Source organism: Erithacus rubecula (genome assembly GCF_903797595.1).
Source record: "Erithacus rubecula genome assembly, chromosome: 26".
Classification (NCBI taxonomy): domain Eukaryota; kingdom Metazoa; phylum Chordata; class Aves; order Passeriformes; family Muscicapidae; genus Erithacus; species Erithacus rubecula.
The window spans coordinates 3,334,954-3,360,497 of NC_136678.1; the positions used below are offsets into that span (position 1 = coordinate 3,334,954).

Here is a 25,544-nt window from a genome sequence, read left to right on the forward strand (position 1 = left end):
CAGTGGCCGCCGCCCCCCGCCAGGTGTCGCTCGGCAGTCGGTGACAGCGATCGGTAACGGACCCGGGATGGCCGCGGTGACCGGCGGGGGGAGCCGAGTGTCACCGGAATGGGAATGGACACTGACCTGCGGTGTCACCGGCGGGGTGGACACACACACACACACACGGAATGTCACCGGGGGGACGGACACGGGCGCGCGGTGTCCCCGGGGCGGGGGCCCGGCGCTGCCGCAGCGCCCCCGCGCGGCGCGGGGCGGGCGTGCGGGCGCTGCTGTCCCCGCGGAGCCGCTGTCACAGCGGGACCACGTGCGCGCGGCCGGCCGGGCCCCTGCGCCGTTTGCGTAAGGCCGAGCGCCCGCCGCCGCCGCTCTACGCCTCCCGCCTTATTCCCGAACGCGGCCTGCGCCGGTGGCGCAGAGCGCGCGAGCCGGGGCGGGGGCGTGGCGGCGCCGCCTGCGCGGGGGGAGCTATTCTGGAAGCCGCGCCGCGCACTTCGCTTAGCGGGCGCGGCGTGCGGCTGCAGTGGCAGCACCGCCTCCCCGCCCGGCGGCGCTACGCCGTTTGCGTAGCGAGCCCCAAGATGGCGGCGCGGTCGTCGTCGGCGGTGGCCGGAGCGCGGGCGGTGGCGGCGGCGCGGCCGGCAGCGAGGGCAGGGGTGAGGCGGGCGAAGGGCGGCAGCGCGTAGCGAGACCCACGAAGCGAGACCCAGAGAGAGACTGTCGCGGGCAGGCGCTTCCCCCAGCGCCCCCCCCGTCCTTCGCCGCCCGGCGGGTCCCGCCCGCCCCCGCCCTCCGGGCCGCGCGTCCTCGCAGCGGAGGATGATGAAGCTCAAGTCCAACCAGACGCGCACCTACGACGGGGACGGCTACAAGAAGCGGGCGGCCTGCCTGTGCTTCCGCAGCGAGAGCGAGGAGGAGGTGAGGGCCGGGCCGGGGGCGAGGCCGGGCACGGGACCCCCGAGCCAGCCGGGCTGGGGGGACTCGGTCCCAGCGCAGTTTTATTTTTAATAGGCGTAACTCAGCGTGGCTGGGGGAGTTGGTGATTCCCACTTGGTTGTTGCTCTCGCTGAGCCGGGGAGATGCCCGGTGGGCGGCGGGACAGGCTGAGGGCAGCGCCGGAGGGGGTTTGGCAGCCGAGGGGAGCGACCACGCTGGCAAAACTTCAGTGCAGCACATCACATGAGATGGGAGAGGAAACCTGACCTTGGATTTATAAAAAGAAACTGGGATAAAAGGGGACTGATGGAGTGCCAGAAGTTGCTGTCCAGAGAGCTTGGGAGGAAGTGGGAATTAGAGGTGGATGGGTTGGTTTGAGAGCGGCCGCGTTGCTAAGGGGCTGCATTGTCCGCGGAGTTAGAGCGAGAACTTGGCTCCGATGTGCGATCTGACACGAGTGTGCCTTGACACCCCCTGAAGGAGTGCTAGGGGTGCTCAGGCTGCAGGGCTGCCTTCTGCTGCTGCTGCTGGAGTCAGCCCTACACACTCCGCTGCGTTTGCTGTGCCCGAGTGGCTCTGCTAAAGTCTTTGTTCTCCTGATTATCATATTTGTAGCTACAGGAAATCGGAAGGGAATGCAGACAGTTCACTGGAGGAAAGGCAATTAGCATACATCCAGTGATTATTTAATGTGAAGGAGGCTGCACGAGCCCTTTGTAGCTGTGCTGGCGTGATGAGGAATGTCAGCGTTTCAGCAGAAATGGTCTGAAATGACAGCAGCGTGTTTGGTGCAGCGTTCAGTGTAGCCGGTCCTTCCCACGGACTTCCAGGAAATTTATGGACTGACTGTGAAGAAGAACAGCATTGTTTTGTGTGGTGATGCTGAGGGCTCTCAGCACGGGTGGCTGAGGAGTGCCCTGGTGCCATTGTACACAATTAGTGGGGCAGTTTGCAGGCTCTTCCCGAGAGCTGGAGGCTTGGCTGTGTGTGACTGCAGTGTGGTTGAGGGTAGAAAAGTACTTTTAACAGGTGCCTGAGGCAGTCAGCATGTGACTGCTGGTGAGTTTTATTTTAACACACCTCAGTCTGCAGATTTGCACAGGCTCCCAGCTGATCCCTCCGGCCCGTGGGAGCTGCTGACAGAGCCCTCCTGGTGCTGGGGACACTGAGGTGTGTTAATGACAAGTGTCAGAGCCCTCACTGTGCTGGGACACCAGGCTGTGTGGCAGTGTCACAGTGCTGACCCAAGAGCTCGAAGGAGGAAAGTGAACTCGTTCCAGAGGCACGCTGCCGTGGGATGGATGCTTCCAGCAGGCTCAGCTGTCAGGTTGCTGTGAGGCTGAGATTTAAAACCACTTTTGTGGCAGTTGTGTCTCTGCTGTGATCTCCACCTACAGTGGATTGAATTTAAACTCCTTCAGGCTCTAGTTACTAGGTAAGGGCTAGAGTGATCTGTTTCTGGTTTCAGGCAGGGTTTGGGGGAGCTGGCTCCCTGTGCTGGTTGTGCCAGGTCATTCCCAGGGGTCTGTAAGCTCTGGGGAGGTTTTTGTGTGCAGGGCAGTGGAGGTTCTGGGTGAGTGTTGTGTTGTCCCTGTGCTCACTGTTGGTGGCCGTGTCCTTGAGCTCGCAGTGACAGCTGGCAGTGGCTGTGCTGCCCTGGGACAGCTCGGGGAGGGAGCAGTGGTTGCTGTGGAAGGGCTGCAGGCTGGGCTGGGATGTGCCTGGGATGGGTTCCCTGGGGTGGGTTCCTGGGATGTGTCTGGGGTGGGTTCCTGGGATGGATTCCTCAGGATGTGCCTGGGGTGGGTTCCTTGGGATGGATTCCTCAGGATGTGCCTGGGGTGGGTTCCTTGGGATGGATTCCTCAGGATGTGCCTGGGGTGGGTTCCTGGGATGGATTCCTCAGGATGTGCCTGGGGTGGGTTCCTCAGGGTGTTCTGGGGATGTGCCTGGAATGGGTTCCTGGGATGAGTTCCTCAGGAGGTTCTGGGATGTGACTGGGATGGGTTCCTTGGGGTGGATTCCTCAGGGTGTTCCTGGGATGTATCTGGGCTTCCTGGGGTGGGTTCTTTGGGATGGGTTCCTCAGGGTGTCCCTGGGATGTGTCTGAGGTTCCTGGGATGTGTCTGGGGTGAGTTCCTCAGGGTGTTCTTGGGATGTGTCTGACGTTCCTGGGATGTGTCTGGGGTGGGTTCCTCAGGGTATTCCTGGGATGTGTCTGAGGTTCCTGGGGATGTGTCTGGGGTGGGTTCCTTGGGATGGGTTCCTCAGGATGTGCCTGGGGTGGGTTCCTCAGGGTATTCCTGGGATGTGTCTGAGGTTCCTGGGGATGTGTTTGGGGTGGGTTCCTCAGGGTGTTCCTGGGATGTGTCTGGGGTTCCTGGGGTGGGTTCCTCAGGCTGTGCCTGGGGTGGGTTCCTGGGATGTGTCTGAGGTTCCTCAGGCTGTGCCTGGGGTGGGTTCCTGGGATATGTCTGGGGTTCCTGGGGTGGGTTCCTGGGATGTGCTCTGTGTGCTGCTGGTGAGGAGCCCCTGCAGGAACAAGGCAGGGAAGGACAATTCTGATCTCAGAGCCTTGGAAGGGCTCTGTGAGTTGAACCCCAAGCTGAAACTGCATCCTCTGTTCCCACCTGTTACAGCCCTGCTGTGGGAGCTGCCCAGGAATGGGGCTTGTCATAAATATGTCTGGGAAATTTTTACCCAATCCCACAGAATTAACTCCACTGGGATGGACTCTGTTCTCAGATCCCTTGGCCTTGGCCAAAAAACATTCAAGTTAAACTTGTGTCGATGAGTAAAATCAGCAAGCAGGACACCTTGTTAATTTTCTTTTCTAATTATTTTTTGGGTTAATTCTCATTTGTTGGCTTTTAAATAAACTTTGAGAGACCCTGACTGGTGTCCACTCACTGCTACTAGCAGGTTTTTGATACAAGGAAGGTGTTACCTGTACACATTTCAGTACAGAATTTAAAATGGCTGTGAAAGATTCCTTGGTTTGCTCTTGGACAATAATACTTTTTAATGTTACTGATGTATTTTATTATTGATTGCTTCTATTTAAATGGAAATTGAGATCTCTTTAAAAGGTCTCTCCAGGGAGGGGAGAAAGAGCTAGAGCCAAAGTATGTACATTAAAGAGCTATTAAAAGCTTAGTGTTGGAAAAGAAGAGAGAAGAAAAGAAGCATGTTTTGATAAATAAATAAAACTTTTTATATTAAAGTAGGATTTTTCCTAGGACTGGCTGTTTCTCATTACTTTTTCTTTTAAGTGCTTAAGAAATAGTAGAACTTTGCTGTTGCCTTTTTTCTTTATTTCCTGCTATGTATTCAAAAAACCCATTTTTCCCTGTTTTTAACCACTCATTAGTTCTTGAATTAAAAAAATTTGGCAGTGGACAAGAAGAAATAAGAGAATTCTATTTACACTTTGAGAGGAGGCTACTTTTTTCTGTTTAGGTGTTTTTTTCCTGACTGTTCAGTTCACTGATACATTTTTCTTTGAAATCTTTGCAATCCCTGTAGATTAATGAAACACCATGTCCTTGGTTTGCAAATAAAGAGTCGTAACAGAAAAATACTTGGTTCTTTTTTAGTTTTTAAGTGATTTGTTTTTTCCTGATGCTGCTGGAGTTCTCACATTGTCTCTCCATTGCATTTGGAGGCTGCTAATTTTGAGCATGAAAAAAGCTCTGGAACGTTTTTGGAAGACCAAACATTGGCTGAAAAGATGCTTTTGTTACATATCCCTTTACAAAGCAGCGCAGGGAGAATTAATTTCAACGTGAATCTCAAATGGAGAGAAAAAAAATTACAATTTTTTGGGCATTGTGGAAATCACAATCCACCTCTTTGGGCAGCTGGGGCAGCAGTGGGGTTCATTCAGAGAGTGGGAACAGACTTGAAAGGATCCTGCAGCACCAAGACACCAGGAGTTTGTTATTGCCACCTTTCCCCATGGCCTGAACTCTGGGATATTTGCAGAACCGTGGAAGGAGAGAGCAGAGGGAGAGTTCCCCCCTCAGCATTGCCACCAGGGGGTTATTTTTACATAACACACTATTTTTTTTTTTTTTTTTTTTTTTTTTTTTTTTTTTTTTTTTTTTTTGGTGTGTGGCCCAGCTGTTCCATGAGGAAACATCCCAGAAAATGCTTCTGGTGCTCCGGGTGCAGTTTGACAGCACCAGGGGCACCGGCGGGTTTGAACATGCCCACATTGTGCCTCTGAAAGGACAAGCTGCTCGTTAACCACGGGCTGTTTTAAAGACTTTGTTTTTTCTTTTTTTTTTTGGAGAAAATGCCTCGGGAAGAATCTTTTCTGAGCGGTGAATGAGGCCTGAATGGAGCTGGGAGAAGAGAGGTTTCACCCAGGGGCCGCTGCCCTGGCACACGGTGGCCCCTGGGAAAACCATTGGAATGCAAACGAACCTTTTTTTTTTTTTTCCTTGTGGCCTGTCCTGGGCCGGTTTTACTCCAGCTGTGATGTAACAGCAGAGCTGGGATTGGAACCCGCCGAGTGTGGTGGGGATCACGAGGTGCTGCTGGGCTGTCCCCTGAGCCTTGGCTCCAGTGTGAACCAATAACAGCTCCAACCTCCCCGAGTGCTTCTCTGCTGGGATGTAAGTGAGCCCAGCATCATATGATCATCCTGCTTTCCGTGGAATACAGCCTCAGAATCCCTGCTCTGCTGGCTGGCCTTGGCTCTGTGCTCCCATCTGCTGCACAAAAGGGTTGTGGTTGAACCCACGTGAAGTTCTCACATCTCCAGGGGGATAAGGCCAGCTTGGAAGTGGATCTGTAGCCTCTGCTTCTCCTCTCTCTGCCCTGTAGATTGTGTAGAATCTTTAGGTTGTGTTCTCCAAGAGCAGGAGCATGGATAAACCTCTGTAAAACCTGGCTTTCATCTTGAAAAGTGGTTTGCCTTCCTACAAAAACAGCTGTCACTAAACAATTTTACAAGCAATTCCGTGATCTCTTGTACTTTCCCAAACAACAAAAGAAGGAAAATTGTTAAATTTTCACTTCATTTACTGGAAGCTCAGCGAGCTGTTGTGAAACTGAAGAACTGAGTCGGTTTTGTTCTGCTGCAGCTCAGGGAAAAGTGATGACTATGGAAAGAGGGTGTGCTCCACCCTGGCTCTGTGGAGGACCCAACAGTGGTGCTGTGTGTGTTCTCTACACAGCACTGCTTTGGATTCTCTTCCACCTCAGATCCTTTGAGTGTTTGACTAGAAACTGTTTTTCCTACTCACTCTGTGTGTTCTGTGTCATGTGTGGAGACAGGTACCAGCATTTGGGGGTGCACCCAGCAGGGGACCTTATCTTTCCATGGATGGTCTCTCACAGTCTGGAAAAACAACTCTTTCCCTTCTTACATAAAAAAAACAACCAACCACGTGCTTGGACTTTTACATTCTTTTAAAATAAGGAGAGTTCTCCTGGTTTGCTTGGATTGAGCAAAATTAACAAACTCAATTCTACCTTACATGTAGCAAGCACCCATGTGGGAATGCTGTAGGTGACATCCAAGGGTTGGGAAGCAGGGCCTCTGTTTCTTTAAACACTTTTTTTTTTTTCAGCTGAAGGACTGACCTGCACAGACCAGTCAAAGATCTCTCAAATTTTGTGTGTATTTGTTCCAGAATTCCTGTCTCTGGATATTGCACACTGACTCTTTGTTCTCAGAAATTTCATGTTAACCTGTGAAATTTGGAGGGATAGGATTACCTGCCGGGTAGATTTTTGTCAGATGTTTCAGGAGTTACTTCTCCTCCTGCAAGTGATATATATTGATGCTGTGTGTAGAATTAACTACTTATATTTGAGCAGCTTCCCCAGAGTTTGTGTGTGCTGTATTTCCTGAGTAGAGTGGTTAATCAGAACAGTGTGCAGCTGCTGACAGCCAGAATCACTTGGGCTCTGTAAAAAACCCAAATACCTCTTTATTACTTTTCCCCCTCCCTTACTCAAAAAGGCACTTTACAAGCCAGCATTTCTCCTGGAAAATGTGTGCCTGGACAAGTTGTGTAAGCACTGAGTGGTCACCAAACTGGTTTTGACAGGCAGAAATAGGTTCTGGGGTTTGGGGTCTCTCTCTGGGAGTGCCCCTTATCAGCCCTTGGCTTTTAAAGCAGCAGCAGCTGCTGCAGGCGGTTCAGCTGCTCCTGAAGCATGGGAAGGCATGTTGCAGATAATTTCTGTGGTTATCTAAACCATAATTTCGCTGGAGGGGGAGGACTTGGGATTGTGTTCCTCCCTGGTAGGAGCAGGCAGTGGCTCTGAAGTTGCAGGAGTGCTGCAGTAGCAGTAACAGGACCTGTGGAGTTCTGGAGCCAGAGCAGCAGCACAGTATGTGGTGATTTATTATTGTTATTCTAACCAGCAGCCTAAAAACCAACAGAATCTGCTGTATTTTTTCCTCTCTGGTTATAGACCGTAGGTGCGATCCAAGCACTTGAAATGACTTGAACTTCTTCCAGTTCACCTCTTGCTCCCATTCCAAAACTTGTGCTTTGCTTTTGTCAAGTTCTCTTGTGTGAATGCCCTTCCCTTTTGCACGTCCTGCCATGAATTTCCCACCTCCAGCTCCTGGATCCCTTGTTGTCACTTAAATCCCATTATCCCACGGATCTGGTGCAGGTGCATGTGCAAAAATAACACTTGTCTAAGGAAACATATCCTGTTGAGGAACTGGAATGCTCCTGGCAGGACAGGCTGTTATGGGCAGGGGAGGGATTTCTGTGGCTGGTAGGAGTGTGTGTTGTGGTCCCAGCTGCTGACCCTGCCAGGTGCAGGGCTGGCTGTAGCCCTGCTGACCACCAGCTGGACTCACTCCTACCATGTGCAAGCTCCAGAACGTGCCTGGAATAGCAAAAGGGTGGGAGAAGCCCTCCTGTAAGCCCTGGCTGTGCCCTGGAGCCATCCTGCCTTTGCAGTTTGGCAAAACATGTGATTTGTTGGGGAGTCATCGAGGCTGTGTTGCTGCTGGGGATTAATTTTGCACAGCTTTGGTGACAGCAGTGCCCCTGTTCTCCTCCCTGCTCCTCCAGTTCTCACCCCTTGCTGGTTTTAGGGCTTAAAGGTGATTTGGTGTGGTCACATAATCATCCCACTTTTGTCAGGTAGAAAAACATTGCAGTACTGATATTTGAGGACTGGGAGAATGTTTGTTAATTTTAAGCAAAGCACCCAAGGTGTTTGTTATGCTGGACACAGCAGCAGCTCTGGGATCTGCCTGGCCATGGGGGACATGGGAGCACAGCTCAGCTCCTGAGAACACACTGGTTTTAAACTGAAACTTGGAGACAAAGGCAGATTGAGCAGCAAAATCCTTGCAGTCAGCCATCTTCTCCTCCCAGCTCCTGCAGCCTCTGCAGCAGCTCTTCCTTGCAGGCTGTGCTCTGATAAATGATGCTAGAGTGGGAAATGAGGTGCAGTGCCCAGAGTCACTGTGCAAATGATGTGATTTATGGCTTAATGTTGGTAGAAAACACGACAGTATTGATAGAAAGCATATCAATATTGAGGGAAAACCTGAAAATATTGAGGGGAAGCCTGTAAGGCAGTGCAGGGGCTGTCAGGAGCCTGCAGCTCTGGATCAGCTCCTGGCAGCAGGAGCCTGCTGGGCCAGACCCTGGATTTAACATCTTGCCTGCTGTTCCCTGTGCTGGCTGCCAGCTCTCCAGGCCCTGGCTGGCACAGGTGGGTAGCACTGGCTTTTCCTGGAAGTCTGGAAGGTTCTCAGCTCATTTTCTACTCACACTGTGGCCCAGCTTCTCACAGGGCTGAGGCTCTTTCTGTCTGCTCTGTCTGCTGTGGAGCCTCTTTCGAGGAATCGTGTTCCTTGTGGTGTAGCTGCTCTTGTTTTATTTAAATCCACCACAGCGTGGAGAACCTGGGAATCCCTCCTCTGTTCCACAAATGACCAGTTCATTTTCTGCCTGATGCTGGTTGCCCAGTTTATGCTTTGCATCACCCCATTATTCCTACAAAAAGACAGAAAAACCCCTCTGTGTGGATACAGCAGGATTGTTTAGGTTATTTTAAAGTCAGCATTGTGGATTTGGGATGCCCAGATTTATCCTGAGGACCAAACTCTTTACCCCTTTTCCCATGGAGCTCCTTACTCCACGTGGCTGTCGGGGCAGCCTTAGATGTCTTGGAGTGTTTTCCTGTCTCCCCCCAGGCAGGGTTAGCTCTGCTCAGGTTTGTTTGGCTTTGTTTGTTGTGTGCAGCTTTGAAGGTTCTTGCCATGAGGCTCTGCTTCGAGCCCCTGCTGCACACTTCAAACTTGGCTTATTTTTCTAAACTTTCTCTTTTGTGGGGGATTGTGTGGGAGAGTTTCAGCAGGGCCACCACCTCAGAGAGGTTTGTGTTGCTCATTTCCCTGCTTTGAAATGACATAATTGCCTTTGAAATCCTGGAAAACACAACTTGGCCATGTGACCTGTTACCTGCAAATGCTTTTCCAAAAAGTCTGCAAGATGTGGCTCCAAAATCCAGCTCCAAAATCCCTGGCAGATCAAGAGTCTCAGTAGCCATTTTAAACACAGTTGCCTGGCAAGGACAGAATGGAAATGTCTGACCTTCCTATGTGTTCTAGCCTGATTTAAAAACATAAGTAAATTCTTGTTTATTTTTTGATGGCTGTTTAGATTAAATTAACTACTTTAGAATGTATTAAAATAAAAGTTATTTATGTAATAAAGAATTTAATGAGCTAAAAAGCCAGCTGTACCCTGGGCTGGTTTACTGGAAGGTGGAAGGGGGTGGAATGAGATGGGCTTCAAGGTCTCCTCCAACCTAAACCTTTTTGGGATTTAAATGATGACAACTTTTCCCTTGATCCCTCTGAATGCATTGCATGTATCAGGATCCAGGACTGGTGTTGGTTTTTTTTTTTTTTCCAACACAGCAATGTCTCCCCCTCATTTGGAACTCAGCCCCTTTGTCTTGGGAGAGCTCATTGGTAGCAATATCCTGTTTGAAGTTGTTTTAAAAGAATGACCTTGTAGGGCTTGTTTCCTGCACTCTCTTGATGGGATTTCCTTTTTATTAAACAGGAAATAGTCTGATTACATAAAAGTGTGAGAATGACAGGTTTTTCCTTCCCAGCAAGGGTTGTTCATGTTAATTCTATTCAGAAAATGCTCAACTGCCAAAGCAGCTGAAGTTAATTTACTTTGCCTCAAACCATTGTTTACACCCAGAAGTTCCTCCTGGTGTGTTGCTGAGGCATTGTCTCAGCCTGAGCAGGTTTCCTGGAGCAGTCTGTGTCCAGGGTTCTGGAGCAGATCCTTGTTCTCACGCCTGGAAGGTGGCAGGAGTTCAGGGCTATGAGGTGTGTTCTGCTGAGTTTCTAAGATCTGGTTCTGCAGCTTTTTTTTAGTCTTTTTCTGGGTTTTTTCCCCTCCTTGAGCTGGAGCTCTGAATTGCAGTGGAAGTGGCAGAGCTGGTGTTTCCTTACCTGGCAGCAAAGGTGCACTTGAAATGGCTGTTCCTGCTCTTTCAGCCTTGTCCTCAGCATCACCAACTGACCTGGAGTCAGGAATTTGAGTCCAAGCTCTTCTGGATGACCAGGAGGATGAGTAGGAGTCAAGTCCTGTGCTAGGAGGAAGCACAGTGGCAAACTGTGGCTGGGGATGGCCTGGCAGGCACTGGTTGCTGTCCCAAGGCCTCTGAGGATGAATGCAGTTCACATTCCCTATTTAGGCATGGCTTTCTGGTGGTTTTACATGGACTGGATGCCTGGGGGAAAGGAATTCTGCTTCCTCCTGGAGAGGGCCAAACCCTTGGGATGTCACAGAGGATGGGGCAGGCACCATCCCACTTGTGGAACTGAGGTGGCTCATGCAGCTTCATTTATTTCCAGTATGAGTTTGGTCTGTTGGCAGATGAGAATTTTCAAGATAAACCATCTGAAAAACCCTGGAAATCTTGTGCTTGTTTTTGTTTTGCAAGTTGAATTTTGACTTCTGTAGGTAGATTCCTTTGGGTAATTAGTGCAAATCTTTTCATATCCTACTGGCAAATCACTGTTTCCCCAGTAAAGCCTGGGATTTCAGTGTCTCCACAGTGTAACTCCCAAATGTCTGACACTGTTACAGCTGGCCTGGAACCTAATTGGACTGGTATGTTGGAAAGTTTCTGGAGCAAGTCTCTTTGGCTGTGAGCTTTGTGCCAGTGAAATGATGAAGTGCAGCAGGATGACTCTAATGAACGAGCTTTGTTTAAAGAGCTGCACAACAGTATTAGTGTTGTTTTAAGTTTCCATCTCTGCTCGTGGATGTATTGCAAGTAGATTTAATAAGCACAGTGTCTCATTGTTCTTTGGGACAGTCTGTAGCCAGTTGAGAGTGTTAGTTAAGAGTTTGTCTTGCTGGGAGGTGGCAGATCAGAACCTGAACTTCTCCAGAGCAGAATTACCCTGGAATAAAAAATACTGTTTCAAGAAAACCTGCCACAAAGCATGTATATGGCAAATCCCTCCTGGGAAAAGAGTTTAATCATTTTTCTTATTCACAAAAGTCTGTCCTTTTGTGCAGTCCTTTCCTAAGGGGTTTTAAGTTTAATATGTTTAATTTAATATAGGCTTTTATTGTGCTTATACAACCTCTTCTGAACCAAAAGTAGCCAAGTGCTGGCTTCAGAGCTGAACTCCTCAGTGCTTACTGCTAAAGTGACAAACAGTGGGGCTGAGAATCTGTGCTCAGGCAATTGCACATAAACAGTGCAGTGGGAGTTTGTGGACATGTACTTGTTGTTAGTGACAGAACTGCAGGGACAGGCAAGGCCAAAGGCACCAGGATAACTAAACTGGGGTATTTCTGCAAAGGATGGAGGTGCTGAGCAGCATCTGGGTGTTTCAGCCTGAGCTGTGAGCACTGTGCAGTGAGCTGACACTGAGAGTGATGCTGTGTCCAGTGCTGATGAGTGTTTGGTGTGCAAGCACAATGCATCAGAGCAGGGAGAGGCAGTGGCTGCAGCAAGGAGTGTGGCAGTGCCTCGGTGCCACTGCTGCTGGCATTTCCAGGGCTGTGTGCACGGGGCTGAGGGGAAAGCAAGCAGTGAGTGGTTGCCTGGGGTGTGTGAGGCACATTCTCTGCCCCATCAGCTGTGCTCTGCTCTCCACAGGTGCTGCTGGTGAGCAGCAGTCGCCACCCAGACCGATGGATCGTGCCCGGGGGTGGCATGGAGCCCGAGGAGGAGCCCGGCGTGGCCGCCGTGCGCGAGGTCTGTGAGGAGGTGAGTGCCTTCCCCTGCCCTGGGCCTTGCTTTTCATCCCCCTCCTGCTTCTCCTCCACGTGGAGGGGGAGACAGGGTCACTGGGGATAGCCCCGTGCCACGTGGGAGAAAAGCTGAGTCCTAAATAAAGAGAATATGGGGATGTTATTAAACGTCTCAGTTGGAATGAACTCGTCCTTGCTTGGTACCTTTAACTGAAAATAAAGTTCAGCTCTAGTCACTTCAATGTATATATAGTCCCTGCTTCATTTTCTCTGTAGGAGAACTTCAAAATTCAGCTGTGCCTTTGTGGACCTGTCTAGGTGGAAATAAATCCTTAGGAGCCACTAAATGCACTCCAAATATAGGGGCCTAAGTGTTTTGGTTTAGAATACATAGTGAGGTTTTATGTGAATAAGTGAAATTGGCCATAAGTTACCAGCAGCAATTCCTAAACTGTGCAGGGGTTGGTTGGTTAATTTTCTCTTTTTTGCTTGAAGCTGTTTCAGGAAGGAGATCAAACAGCAGATCAAACACAGATCAATGGGCTGTAGGGAGAAGGCACATTTTTCTCTTAAAGCTGGAAGAACAATTTTTTTCTTTATAAGAAGCGTAAAGGCAGCAAATGGCAGTTGACTGTAGTGTATGTAAAATATGTTTTTAGAATTTGCTTCTGAATATGAACCAATTGGGGAGATGCTTAGGTTCAGAAATGATTGCATGATTACAGATGGAATGGCCAAGTAGGTTCACAGTTACATAAGGCAGGATTAAAAATGCTTTTGATGGGGTTGTAAATCTTTAGGCTCTGTGCAGAACAGAAAGCAAGAGCTAATTGATGGCACTTGGGAGGAAGCTTCTCCTGTAGCTTTTATTGAATTGTCTGGTATTCTGAATTATTTGGAAGTACCTGCTGCTAACAAAACCCTGAATATTCAGACTGTTGGACTAACCAAATGTGGCAGATCTCAAGCCGTGTGTTTCTCTTTGGATGTTTTTATAATCTAGCAGTTTATCAGAAAGAGATTATACAGTCAAAGTTTATTTTTAAGTGTCTTTAGGTCTCTCTAATACTGGGAATTGCTGCTCACAAATTTTATTTCCAGCTTGTAACCCAGCTCCTGCTTTTCCAGTAACTCGGCAACCTTTCAACTACTTCACAAGCCAAAGTGAGCGTAACCAGAACAATAGAAATATTTTTAGCTGCAGACTCCTGCTTTTCAGCCCAAGCATTATTAATAATGAAGTGATTTGATACAGAAGTGCAGGGTTCATTGAGGAGGTGCAGAGCTTTGCCTCTCAACCCTTAAAATAAACGTGCAGGGGCACTCCTGGCAGTGCCTGGGGAGAGCCGCGCTCCTTCCATGCCAGCACTGCTGGAGGGGAGCCCTGGCAGAGCTCCCAGTGTGCAGGAACTGGTTTGGGCTGGCTGAGATCAGCCTGGTTTGGGCTGGCTGAGATCAGCCTGGATTGGGCTGGCTGAGATCACCCTGGATTGGGCTGGCTGAGATCACTCTGGATTGGGCTGGCTGAGATCAGCCTGGATTGGGCTGGCTGAGATCACCCTGGATTGGGCTGGCTGAGATCAGCCTGGATTGGGCTGGCTGAGATCACTCTGGATTGGGCTGGCTGAGATCACCCTGGATTGGGCTGGCTGAGATCAGCCTGGATTGGGCTGGCTGAGATCACTCTGGATTGGGCTGGTGCTCCCTGCTCACGTGGAGCTCTGCCCACTGTGCTTCCAGTGTAACTCCAGCCCTGCTCAGAGAGTCACCTCTGCCTGCTGTGCCCAGCATGGCATGGCAGCAGCTGGCAGTGCCAGAGCAGCCAGGAACCACCTGGGAACTACCTGGGCACCCCCTGCTCACCTGGGAATCACCTGGGCACTCCTGACTCACCTGGGCACCTGGGAATCACCTGGGCACCTCCTGCTCACCTGGGCACTCCTGACTCACCTGGGCACCTGGGAATCACCTGGGCACCCCCTGCTCACCTGGGCATTCCTGACTCACCTGGGCACTCATGGTTCACCTGGGGTACTCATAGCTCACCTGGGCATGCCTAGCTTACCTGGGCACTTGTGGCTCACCTGAGCACCCCTCACTCACCTGGACACCCCCAGGCCTGGAGGAGCTGACACTCTTGTCTGCCATGAGCCCCCTGCAGCTCCCAGTGGTGCTGGCAGAGCTTTAGGGCTGCCAGGCTCCCCAGCTGGGCTGTGCTGGTGAGCTGCTGCTGAGGCTGTGCACACTGAGCTATCCCACACCCCTGCCTCGAGTTCCAGGAGCTGTTTGCTTCCTGCAGGGGGGTGTTGGAGCACAGCAGGAGTTTGGGAAAGGAGCACCCACCTTCCCAGTCTGTGCTGCTGGTTTGGCAGGAAGGGTTTCAGGAGGCTGCTGGGAGCCCTTGCTCTCCCTTCCATGTGAATCCAGGTGTTTGGGGGTCAGTTGCTGAGGCTGATTTTTGGGTAGGTTTGAGTTCTTTGCTTCTCTCCTGGGACACAGGTTAGCTGAGCAGTTCCAGTTCATTGCTCCAGGTGGGAGAGGGAAAATCCAGTTTTCCCCATGTCACTAAGCAATGCTGCTCAAAGCTGTGGGAGAAATGTGTGGGGTTTCTTTCCTTGGCTTTGATATGCCTTTTCCAGTTTTTAATAAGAGCCAGCTGGAAGAGCTGTTAGAACTTGTGACCCTTCCTGTTGCTTGTGGCTTTTGAGGATGACAATAGGCTGTCTCTTCTCAATTCATTCTCTTTTGCATAGTGTGCATTTTTTTTTTCAAACATTCTTCCCTCAACCAACATTTTAACTTCTGTTTTCACTGTTTAAATTTTACTGACTATGTGTTTGTGTTTATCCATGTTATTGCTGGAATAATTATCATCTAAAGTTACCTAACTTTTCCCTATTTCTGTTCCAAAAATGAAATTATTCTGAGTGAAGGCTCTCCCTGTTTGAGTTCAAGTCCTTGTCCTAATTTGAGCTAGTCCTTATCTGTATTAGTCTGTACTAGCACAAGTATTAAAGCAGACAGGTACCAACACTTGTCATGCTTGCTGTTGTCTGCATGAAATTGGAAGTGACTGGGGTTGTTGGGCACTGTTTGTGCAGAGTGACAGCAGACACACAGCAGCTCTGGGTCAGAGCAGCCTCTTCAGAATAAATCCTTTTATTTTTGACAGGTTGCTGAGAAGTGCTGTAGTTTTACAGAGCTGGGAACTCCATGTGTGTTCCAAAGTTCCCCTTGTGGAAGGTGTGTGCCCTTTTCAAACAGGTCTTGGTGCTCATGGAGTGTGTTCTGTCCTTAGGAATAAGGTGTTTTTATGGGTGTGAGCAACTGGTGAACATCATGGTTTAGAAATAAATGCCTTAAACTTATTCTAGAGTGACTTTGAAAAAAGCCTCCACACTCATCTGTGAACCTCAGCACCAGTTCATTTTTCACTTAGAGCATTCTTCACATCCTGACCTTTAAATACTTAGTAAATGTCCAATTTTATAACACTGCAGGAGTGTTGGTTGTGCTTTTCTTCATGGGAGTCAAAAGCCAGATAATCTGTGCTTGATCTGTGATCAAACAGGCAATTGGTGCCAATATCAGGAGCAGTCCATCATGGCTGTACTTTGATCTGGTTGCTGAAAGGTTTTTTTCCCCTCTTCTAAACATCCTTTATAGATAATCTTTCCTATTCCATGCATTTTGTTAGTGATTTAGAACACAGATATTGATACCTTTCAGTGCTAAAATAAGATTTTTTTAAAAAAAAGTACTGCAGGGCCCAGAGATGAATGATGAGATGATGGCCTTGAACATCTCCTGGCTGGTCATACCCAGTGCAGATGGTGGCTCAAAGTCATTGTCCCTTACCCTGTGTACTCAGACTTCACAAAAACAACTGCAGTGTCTGAAAGTTCTTCATTCTGACATGGAATTTCATTTCTATTTCACAAGTGTAGAAGCAAATAAAGGTGCCATGAAGTACAGAATTAGATGAATGAGTCTGACCCTCTCAGAGATGGCAGAGTTTCCCCAGCTGGCCTGGAATCAGCATCCTTCAAACATGTCCACAGCCCTCCTGGGTGGGATTTGCACCTTCAGTAGTGCAGGGCTTGGAGCAAAGATTTGGGTGTTCCACAACAGTCCTCTTGCCCAGCAGTAATCTGTAGTAGATGCAGGCTTTGAGCCTAATAGAGCAAAGTAAAATAGCTGAAATTCCAACCCACATTTTCCTTAGCTCAGATGGAAGGAAATAAAAGCTGTCCCGAGGAACAGATGGTGTTGCTGCAGGCTGCTTTTTGCATCTGACCCCAACTTATTTTCAGCTTTGAAACCTGAACCTGCTGTTCTTGGATGTCTTCAGTAATTTTTCTTTATTAAAACAAGTTGTTCCATGAGCAGCAGAACTAGTAAAGCTTCATTTCCTCCGGGTTTTTGTTTCTTGTCCTGAGCTCCCAGCCCACCCCTCTGGGAGCAGTGGAGTTTGAAGTGTGTGCTGGGCAGGCAGCTGCCTCTGATGAGCTCTTGCCAGAGCTGCCTTTTCCTCCTCTGGACCCTGGGCACTGATTTGGATCAGCAGAGCAGGAAAAAAAGCTCATTTTGCCAGCTCAGTGTGTCCTCTTGTACCTGAGTGTGTCTCTCCTGTTGTGTGGTTGCCTTGCCTTGTTTTCACACCTGCTGCTGGAACAGTTAGTGCTGGTGCTCTCCTGCCCCTGCTCATGGCTTCAGGAGCATCCTCCTGGGATCTTCCTGGGATTCTCCATGTACTCTGAGGATTGCAGCACTTCCAGTGCTTAAAGTGGCACAAAATCAATTGTGCTGCCTCTGCCTCACTCACTGTTCAGGCCCAGGAGGGCACAGCATTCTCAATTCATTTACTATTGAGAGGAAAATTCCTGACTCATCTGCTGCAAATTAAGATTTAGAGCCTGCTGCAGTTCTGTGTGAGCCTGGGACTGTGCTTTAATCTCCAAGAAAATGCCCATGGCCCATATGAGCTTGGCCAGAGAGGAGCCTGCCAGTTCTCTTGCTGGTTACCAAGCTTGACTTGTTAGTGGCAACAGCTGTAGGTGATTTTCTCAGGTGTCTTGGGCAATTTCTATGTTAGAAATTTGTGTGGGACTGTGAATTCCACTTGCATGTTTGTTTATTCCATTGTACAGAGACCAACTCTCCTGCTGGTGTGGGAGTTTAGTGCTCTAACAAAAACAGGTGTATGACAATCCTGTTGGTGTTGGGTGTCCTGTATGTTGTTTTTAAAATCCACTGTACCTGGAAAATGGGCTGAGAGAGGCATTGGCCTCCAGGAGCAGTGGCTGATGTGTTTTGCTTTATAAAATCAGCCCAGTGTTGTGGTTTTTTTTGACCAAACTATTCTTTTATGTCACCATTTACAACTGCACATGAGAAGTTGGTTCATGAAGCAAAGCCTAGAGCTTTCTCCAGTTGTCTGAGGATAATTCAACATGATTTTTCTACAAGACATGTTTGTCTTGGCATCGATTTTTGTGCATTTTTGGGCAAATGAGACCAGGCAAGACAGAGCAGGAGGATCCTGGTTTGCAGACAGCATTCTTTCCATCATCTCTTTACCAGCACAGAAGGAAGGGCTCCTCACCTCCCTCTTCTACTTCCAGCACAGTCCTAGAGCTGGGATAAACTGCCTGGGAGGCTGCTTGAGCAGAATTCATCCTTCATCTCCAGGTTGGCCAGTTGCCTGGAGATAAATTTATTTCTAGTCAGACTTTGAGAGTTCACTAAACCATCACAACAAAATCCTTGGCTTCTGATTCAGTGCCTACAGGTAGGGAGAGCAGAAACTCAACAACCTTTTCCAGGAACCAGTGCAGCATTGGTTTAAGACAGTTATTTACCAGAAATATTTGATTATGCTTCACTTTTTACTGCATTCATGTCTGTGTGTTTTGAAGGTGGGGGCCTCCAGTTCCTCCCTGTGTTACTGCTGCCTGTTGAACACAGCTTAGCTAAAAATAAATCCCAGTGCTGAAGGAGTTCCTTGAGGGAAATGCATTTGAAGCATTTGCATTCCAGATGCCTTGAGAAGGCTGAGCCCAGGTCAGCAGGGTTGGCACAGGAGGAGGAATTGCTCACCCCCAAAGGTCAGGCAGGCTCTGCCTGGTCCATCCTGGGCACGTGGGCACCGACCTCCGTGGAATTCCTGCTGCTCCTCCATGGAATTGCTGCTCCATGGAATTGCTGCTCCTCCATGGAGTTCCTGCTGCTCCATGGAGCTGCTGCTCCTCCATGGAATTCCTGCTGCTCCTCTATGGAATTGCTGCTGCTCCATGGAATTGCTGCTCCTCCATGGAATTGCTGCTCCTCCATGGAATTGCTGCTCTTCCATGGAATTGCTGCTCCTCCATGGAATTGCTGCTCCTCCATGGAATTGCTGCTCCTCCATGGAATTGCTGCTCTTCCATGGAATTGCTGCTGCTCCTCTATGGAATTGCTGCTCCTCCATGGAATTGCTGCTGCTCCTCCATGGAATTGCTGCTCCTCTATGGAATTGCTGCTCCTCCATGGAGCTGCTGCTCCTCCATGGAATTGCTGCTGCTCCATGGAATTGCTGCTGCTCACTCCAGACTCCCCTGGAGTCACAGTCAGGAGGAACCTCTGGGCTGAGCAGGATGTCACAAGTGCTGGTGAGACAATAGAGTTTGTGTCTAAAAGTGAAATAGAAGATTCAGTTGATTCAGTTCCTAGAAGTGGAGCTGAGTGAGTGTGGTACCAAGAGGATTTACAGATTTCTGTGACTGCTTGTAGTGAAGGAGCTCCAAACCCTTTGCTCCTGGGGCAATTCCACATCAGCACCCTTTGGAAGCAGGACTGAGGTGTGCTCTGGCTGGCTTGTTTGGTGCCTGTTCATGCAGGAGGCTGGAACTTAACCAGGAAAATTGTCTCATTAAAGAAAGTTCTTCCTTTCTGACAGCACAAGACTGTGCAGCAGCTGCTCAGTAGGGCAGAGAATTTGCCCTACTGAGAATTAATGTGACTCAAACATCCTTTTTTTTTTTTTAAAAAAAGAGAAGCCTGGCATAATCAGATCTCTGTATCACATTTACAAGAGGCACAATTTCCCTGGGCTGTTCATGGGATGTGTTCCAGCTGCTGGAGACAGAGCTGACTCTACCTCCCAGTTGTGGCTGGGTCGTGTGCCAGGCTGTGTGGGTTGCTTCAGACCTGTTAAATCATGGAGCAAGATCTCATCTTGTCTGTAGCACTTGAGTTCCAACCATTTACAGTCATAAAACAGAGGGAATATAAAGCAAGGGCAGGAGAGTGGGCTGGGATTTTGCACAGAGAGCTGAGAAGGGTGGGGAGGGAGCGAGGAGAGAGGTACCAAAAGGGCACCAAATATGATGGAGTGCTACATCCTCAGTAGTATTCAAACAGACAAAACTGTTGCTTAGATCTCTTGATTTTTTTCTGCTTGATTCAAGAGCCTTATTACAGCATAAATCTCCCCTTTGTGTTATATCCAAAGCCCTCTTGTTCCTGCTGCTGGGGCACAGCATTCTGTGTTTATATTCAGGACACCCCTGAAATAGCTGGGAGCTGTCATGTCACTTGGGGTGTAAGTGAATGTCCTACACATACTTTATTTCCTTAAACTCTGATTTTGAAGGGGTAAAACTACCAAACCCCAAAGCCAATGCTCCCCATGCTCAGGCTGTAATAACCTGCAGAGGAGATTCTGGTCACGAGGGATATATTGGTATGCACAGAGTAACTCCTCAAATATTTCTTCTTCCTCCAGATTGAATTCAAAATTTTTTGAGTGTAAGAAAACAAGAAAAAAATAAAAGCCAACCCTGGGAATGCTTGAATGTTGAGGGCTTGGGATACATTTCTCTTTTGCCTTGTGACTGTGTTGGTTTAAGACAAGCAGAATTTTAGAGCATTTGCTTCCTGTCCTAAAGGAACTGGTCCTGCACACCAAGTAGGAAACACTACTGAGCTGTTGTTAAAGCATGTTTCTTTTCTCTTTGAACTTCCCTAGGCTGGAGTGAAAGGGACGTTAGGAAGACTAGTGGGAATTTTTGAGGTAAGTTTCAGACACGGGTGCTGTGAAATTTTGCTGCAAAAAATCATCTTGCAGTAAGGATGGCTCTGCAGGGTTGTGGAGTGAGGGGATGGTGGTAAATAAAAAGCACCCACTCAGCAATTCTCATCTTTGCAATGGGCACTTCAGTGCAATCAAGGTGATAACTGGTGTGGCTGAATATTCTTGGTGCTGCCAAAACCTGGGGAGTGGGATCCTCCCTTCATTTTTAGCACTCACAGCCACAGCTGGCACAGTCAGCAGGTACCAGACACAGCTCTTCTTGCTGCTGTTCTGTCACTGACTCCTTCAAACTCATGTCAAATAGGTCAGAGCCTTCCCAGCTGGACTCATTTGTAAGCACATCCACAAACCACTGCTCCACAGATCAGGAACTACACTTTTGGGTGTCCCTGTTAACACTTTCAGACCTCTCTGATTTACAGCACAACAGTTTTTAGTAGCTGAGGGTGAGTTGTGCTGTGGGAATAGCTGCACCCAGGGTGGGCAGTTTGCATCTTGCAGTGTCCCAGTGCCCTCCTGCCTGAGAATGTTTGTTGTTTCTGTTGGTTGGATGTTACTTTGTCCCCTTTGCCTTCCAGAACCGGGACAGGAAGCACAGGACTTATGTTTACGTACTCATCGTCACCGAAGTGTTGGAGGACTGGGAGGACTCTGTCAATATTGGTAAGTTGGTGCAATCTGCATTAACTGGTGGGGTCAAACCACAGGTCAGCTCAGCATCCCTCTGGGACCTGGAGTCTGTGTGAGTGTCATTGGGAAAAGTTGTAGTTTGGGAAAAAAACTGTGGTGAAATTGATGCTTTTGTCACCTCTGTAGCCCAGGAGAAGCCAAGTAAGTGTCCAGCTGCCTCTGCAGCAATTTTGTGTTTAATTTTTACACTGTAAAGTACCAAGCAAAGAGCATGAAGAATTGTCCTGTCTGAGACTAGAGGAAATACATGTGGGCAGAGTGGCTTAATAATTCCCATGAAATCTCTGTGTTTAAATTGGATTCTCAAGTGGAAATGAACCTGTTGTTGCCACAAGGTTTGTGACTGCACTGCAGCAAATGAAACATGACTCCCCTCAGGCTCTTTATGGAAAGAGTAAGAACTGAGAGCTGAAAAGAAAAGCTACTGAAGTCCACCTGCCAACTGGTGGAAATTGGGTGGTGCTTGATGTGTGTGTTGTGATTTGCTGTAAAATGAGCATCTGGCTTGAACAGAGATCACAGAAATAGCAAAACAATGTTGTTGGGTTTTTTTTTAATTAAGAACTGCAGGACAGGGAATGTACTGCCCTAAACAAACACCTGTCCCTGGGGATGGGGAGCTCTCAGTGTGGGGTTGGAGTGGGAGACCAATGAGACCAGAGAACATCCTCCTGTTGCATCTCCTGATTTCTCTCTTTGCCCTCAGGAAGGAAAAGGGAATGGTTTAAGATAGAGGATGCCATAAAAGTTCTGCAGTATCATAAACCAGTGCAGGCCTCATATTTTGAGACCTTGAGGCAAGGCTGCCTGGCCAACAACGGCACCCCGGTGATGAGCACGCCCTACTCCGAGAGCTCCGTGTCCGACATCAGATGACTGACGAGGTCCCTGCCAGAGCAATTCCCAAAAGCAGACTGAGACCTGGATTTCCCTCCCCTCCCTGTTCCCATGCCTCCTCCCTCACACCAGGCATGGGCAGCTGCCTGGGGCAGAGCAAGTGTTCAGAGTGCTGCGATTTAGTGCAAGGTGGGATGATTTTTTTTTTTTTTCGTTGGCTTTTTTTGAAATTTTTTTTTTTTTTCTGGATCTGTATTTTGTAAAGTACATTTTGTGCATGAAGTGCCCCTTTCCTGGTACTCCACTCCACAGCCTGGAGGCTGCCAGCCCTGCCTCTGCCTTGTGCTCTGAAGTGTCCCAAGTGTCCCCTTCGTGTCACCCCAGCCAGAGCCACTTTTTTTTTTCTTTTTTTAAGTAAAAGACTTCCAATGTGAGATCAGCTTTTCAAGTCTTAGTCTGTACTGTAAGGTGCTGCTCAGACCCATGTGGGGATCACTTGCAGCACATCTGTATAAACTTTTTTTTAGATGGAGGATCTAACATTTTAATTTTGCGGGAGTTCGTTTTTTTTTTTTAATCCTGGTCTGCTTCTGAAAAGAAGGGTTCATAATTAATCTGTTTGCCTTTTGTTCTGTTTTTTAAAAACACACATTCTGTGACAGTGCTAGTGGCTGGGCCAGTTCACTCCCCAATGCAGTATCTCCTGATTTAGTGCAGTGACACTTGAAGTTGAGGGCAGAGTTGGGATCACCTGCAGAATCCCCGCGGCCTCTCCGACGTTTCTGCCTTTCCACCCTGGGCTGGAACCGCTGGCCAAAACCAGCCTGAGCAGCTGTGACAGCACCCTGATGGCACCCTGCAGTGGGAGCTGGGGCTGCAGGGGCTCGGACAGACAGACAGACAGACACAGCCAGCCTGCAGTGTGGCTCACCAACGCTGTCCCTGCTCCCTGCTCGCGTCTCTCTTGTCCACATGCCTTACGCCGTGCTGAGCTGGACACTTCGTGCTCACCGCAGAACCACCAGGCCCTGAAGAGAAGAGGGGAGGGGGGAAATTCAGGTGTTCAGTCTCTTTGTCCTGTGGTTCTGCAGCACTTGGGGTGGCAGCGTGGAGTGTGCTGGAGGTGTGCCCTCCCTGAAAGGTACAGCTGCCTCCTGCAGGCAGATTCCCTGGGGAGCAGCACAGCAGAGCTCCCCGCTGCGTTGGCACACTTCACACGGGGTTTGTTGTTTTATTGCTGTAAGTTTCATGCTGTCTTGATTTGCCAACAGTGTTGTCTAGTTGGGAAATAAAATGGGAAGGGTTGGGGTTGGGGGGGGGCGGGGTGGGTTGGGACAGGTACAAGTTTTGGGAGGGGCATTAATTAATCCCTGGCTTGGGACAAGAAGTGGTTGCTGAGTTCAGTAACTTCTCCTTTGTCAGAGCAGAGCCAAGATGTGAAATTAAATCTGCAGTACTTTTTTTTTTTTTTCCTTTTTTTTTTCCTGCTCTTTATTTAACAGAAAATATTCTAATAAACACTCACTGTTCTGGAGTTTTCTCTCTTCCTGAGAAGCGCTTACAATATGAAAATCTGATAGAAATATCCATGGAGCCTGGGACAAGGGGGAATGGTATCCTTGCTGGTTTGGCAAGAAGCTGTTGATTTTAAGATCCTCCTCTGTTCCTTTCCTTGTTCTCCCTGCTTTCATCGGTGTGGAGTAGCAAGGCCAAAAGCAGTGCCAGTGATCGCTGACATGGAAAACCACGTGTAAGGAACAGCCCATTATTCAAGGAGTAGCTCAAACCCAAGCGTCTGGAATTGAGCCTAAATTACACCAGTTCAGCTCACTTCAACTTAGAGACGAATGTACAATCCTTTCTCACTATGTGCTGGTCAGCCTGAACCAAACTCTCAAAAGGGCTTGAATATTCTATCTGGAAGTGTCCAAGAAATTCCCAGAGTTACTGTCCCCGTGCCCTGCGAGGCACTGACAGCCATCTACTGCCTTCAACGAGTCTTGGTCTCTACTGTACAGATTAGTATGTTGGAAATGCTTTGCAACAAAACAGCTGGTACTCCTGAAAGAGTAACTGCAGTTTTAATATCAGCAGCATGCACACTTTTGTTTTTAAACTAAAAATGTTTTTACAGGGCTGTTAAACTGACAATTTAGGGTAGAATATTGTTAATGACTTGCTAATGGCTTCTTTGTTTGGGTCAGAAAAAATAAATTGTGCCAAGAAAGTGTTTTAATGTGGCATGGATTGATGCTGTTACCACAGAGTGGCTGATGTTATGCCTTGTAACTGGAAATGGCTCCTGGGGCAGGAATAGCCTAGATTGAAGAGATGCAAATTTCAGACCAAGCCTGAGCCCTGTGCTCCCTGAGCCTCTTCCTGCATCACACAATTCCCATCTTCCACAGCATCTGAGATTCTCTCTAGAGCTGGTGCAGCTGCACCCCCAGCAGTTGGAGTGGTTTTATCTAAACTGGTGTTAACTGGTTTGGGATTGATTGCCCTGTCTGTGTGAGGCTCAGGGGAGGGTGGCTCTGGTTCTGCAGCCCTGATGGTGCTGCTCAGTCTCACTGCTGGGACCACTGTCCTGAATGTGCTGAACCCCAGGGGATGAGCCTGTGCTAAAGCTTTTAGCTCCCAGCTGTGCTGAAACTGCTGCTGTTCCAAGCTGGTAGCAGTGGATAGTGGATCTTTACCCCAGCTGGCCTGGCCCTTATGGGGAGCATCACTGTGTCTCAGCATCCATGGGAGCAGTTCTTAGCTGGCTCTCAGCCTGGCACTGCTGGGAGCTGAGTATGACACAGGGTGTCCCCAGCCAGCCAGTGAGGTGCAGCAGCTGTCCTGACAAGTCCCAAATGCTTTTTGGGGGTATGAGCAGGGTGCAGGTGAGGAGGGACTGCTGCTCTTCATCACCTCTGGGCTCTGGGGGTCCCTCTGAAGTTCCTTAGGGGCACAGTGATGTCACTAATGGGGTCACTTCTCTTGCCTCTTTCCATTCCTGTGGCCAAGGACACCCCACTCCTGGTACACCAGCAAGGGGCAGGGAATTCTCCACCAGTTTGGTGACTCCAGAATGGGATCAGGAGAAGACACCCCTGGAGCACCTTGTGTCTGAGTACTGTTTGATCTTTCCAGCAGGATTTGTCAGATCCCAAACCTCTGTGATGGTCTTACATGTGTGTAAAGTGCAGAGAGAGCTGAGTGTAATGAAACCCAGCAGGGCTGGAATTGTGGGGCTCTTGTTTTGGGGAGTCTCTCCCAGACAAGGGTTTGTTGTGGTGGAAAAGGGATTTTGGTTCTTTGGTTATTGGCAGCTTGGAAATCGTGTGGCAGGAACCACACAGCCCTTGGCTGAGCTGGTTGCTGTTGGGTGTGTTGGGTTTCAGATGTGGCTCTGCTCACACTGAGGTTGTTCAAAGGCACATTTCAGAGGGAGGAATCCCTTTGCAGTGCAGCTGGGGATTGGGGGATTTCCCTGCTGGGTGGTGGGTGCTGCTTGGCTGAGCCACTGCTGGGCCTGCGAGGTGCTGCCTTTTCCTGGGAGAGAAGACTGAAAGCAGGGAGGGTTTTTTTTTTTGCCTCCCCTATCTCAGGGCAGTGTTGCCACTCCCCAGCAGCTCTGGCCAAGCTCTCCATGCTCTGTGTGGTCAGCAGGGCCAGCACACCCCAGCTCAGAACTGCTGTGGCACTGAGAATTCTGAGCCATTGGCAATCACCTCTCCAGGTACAGCATTAGGCAGAACATTCCCTGGATGTGTAACAGCCACTGTGCAAACTGA

The 25,544-nt window shown here is 49.0% G+C and overlaps 1 protein-coding gene across 2 annotated transcripts; it reads left to right on the top strand.

Moving 5' to 3' along the window:
* The first annotated feature begins 417 nt into the window (after positions 1-417).
* On the top strand, positions 418-24,006 carry NUDT3 (nudix hydrolase 3). 2 transcript variants are annotated; one of them, XM_079327250.1, is made up of 5 exons: positions 418-918; positions 12,070-12,180; positions 20,173-20,217; positions 20,817-20,901; positions 21,635-24,006. In XM_079327250.1, exons 1-5 carry the CDS (start codon positions 820-822, stop codon positions 21,802-21,804), a joined length of 510 nt encoding a protein of 169 aa, XP_079183376.1. In that variant the 5' UTR covers positions 418-819; the 3' UTR covers positions 21,805-24,006. The 2 variants fall into 2 exon arrangements, with proteins under 2 accessions (XP_079183376.1, XP_079183377.1); XM_079327251.1 differs by lacking the exon at positions 418-918 and adding an exon at positions 2,124-2,263.
* The last annotated feature ends 1,538 nt before the right edge of the window (positions 24,007-25,544 follow it).

Coding starts and splice junctions, on each gene's coding strand:
- NUDT3 (XM_079327250.1), top strand. CDS start 820: ATGATGAAGCTCAAGTCCAACCAGACGCGCACCTACGACGGGGACGGC. Junction 12,181..20,172: donor TGCGCGAGGTCTGTGAGGAG/GTGAGTGCCTTC, acceptor GAACTTCCCTAG/GCTGGAGTGAAAGGGACGTT. Junction 20,902..21,634: donor GGAGGACTCTGTCAATATTG/GTAAGTTGGTGC, acceptor CTTTGCCCTCAG/GAAGGAAAAGGGAATGGTTT.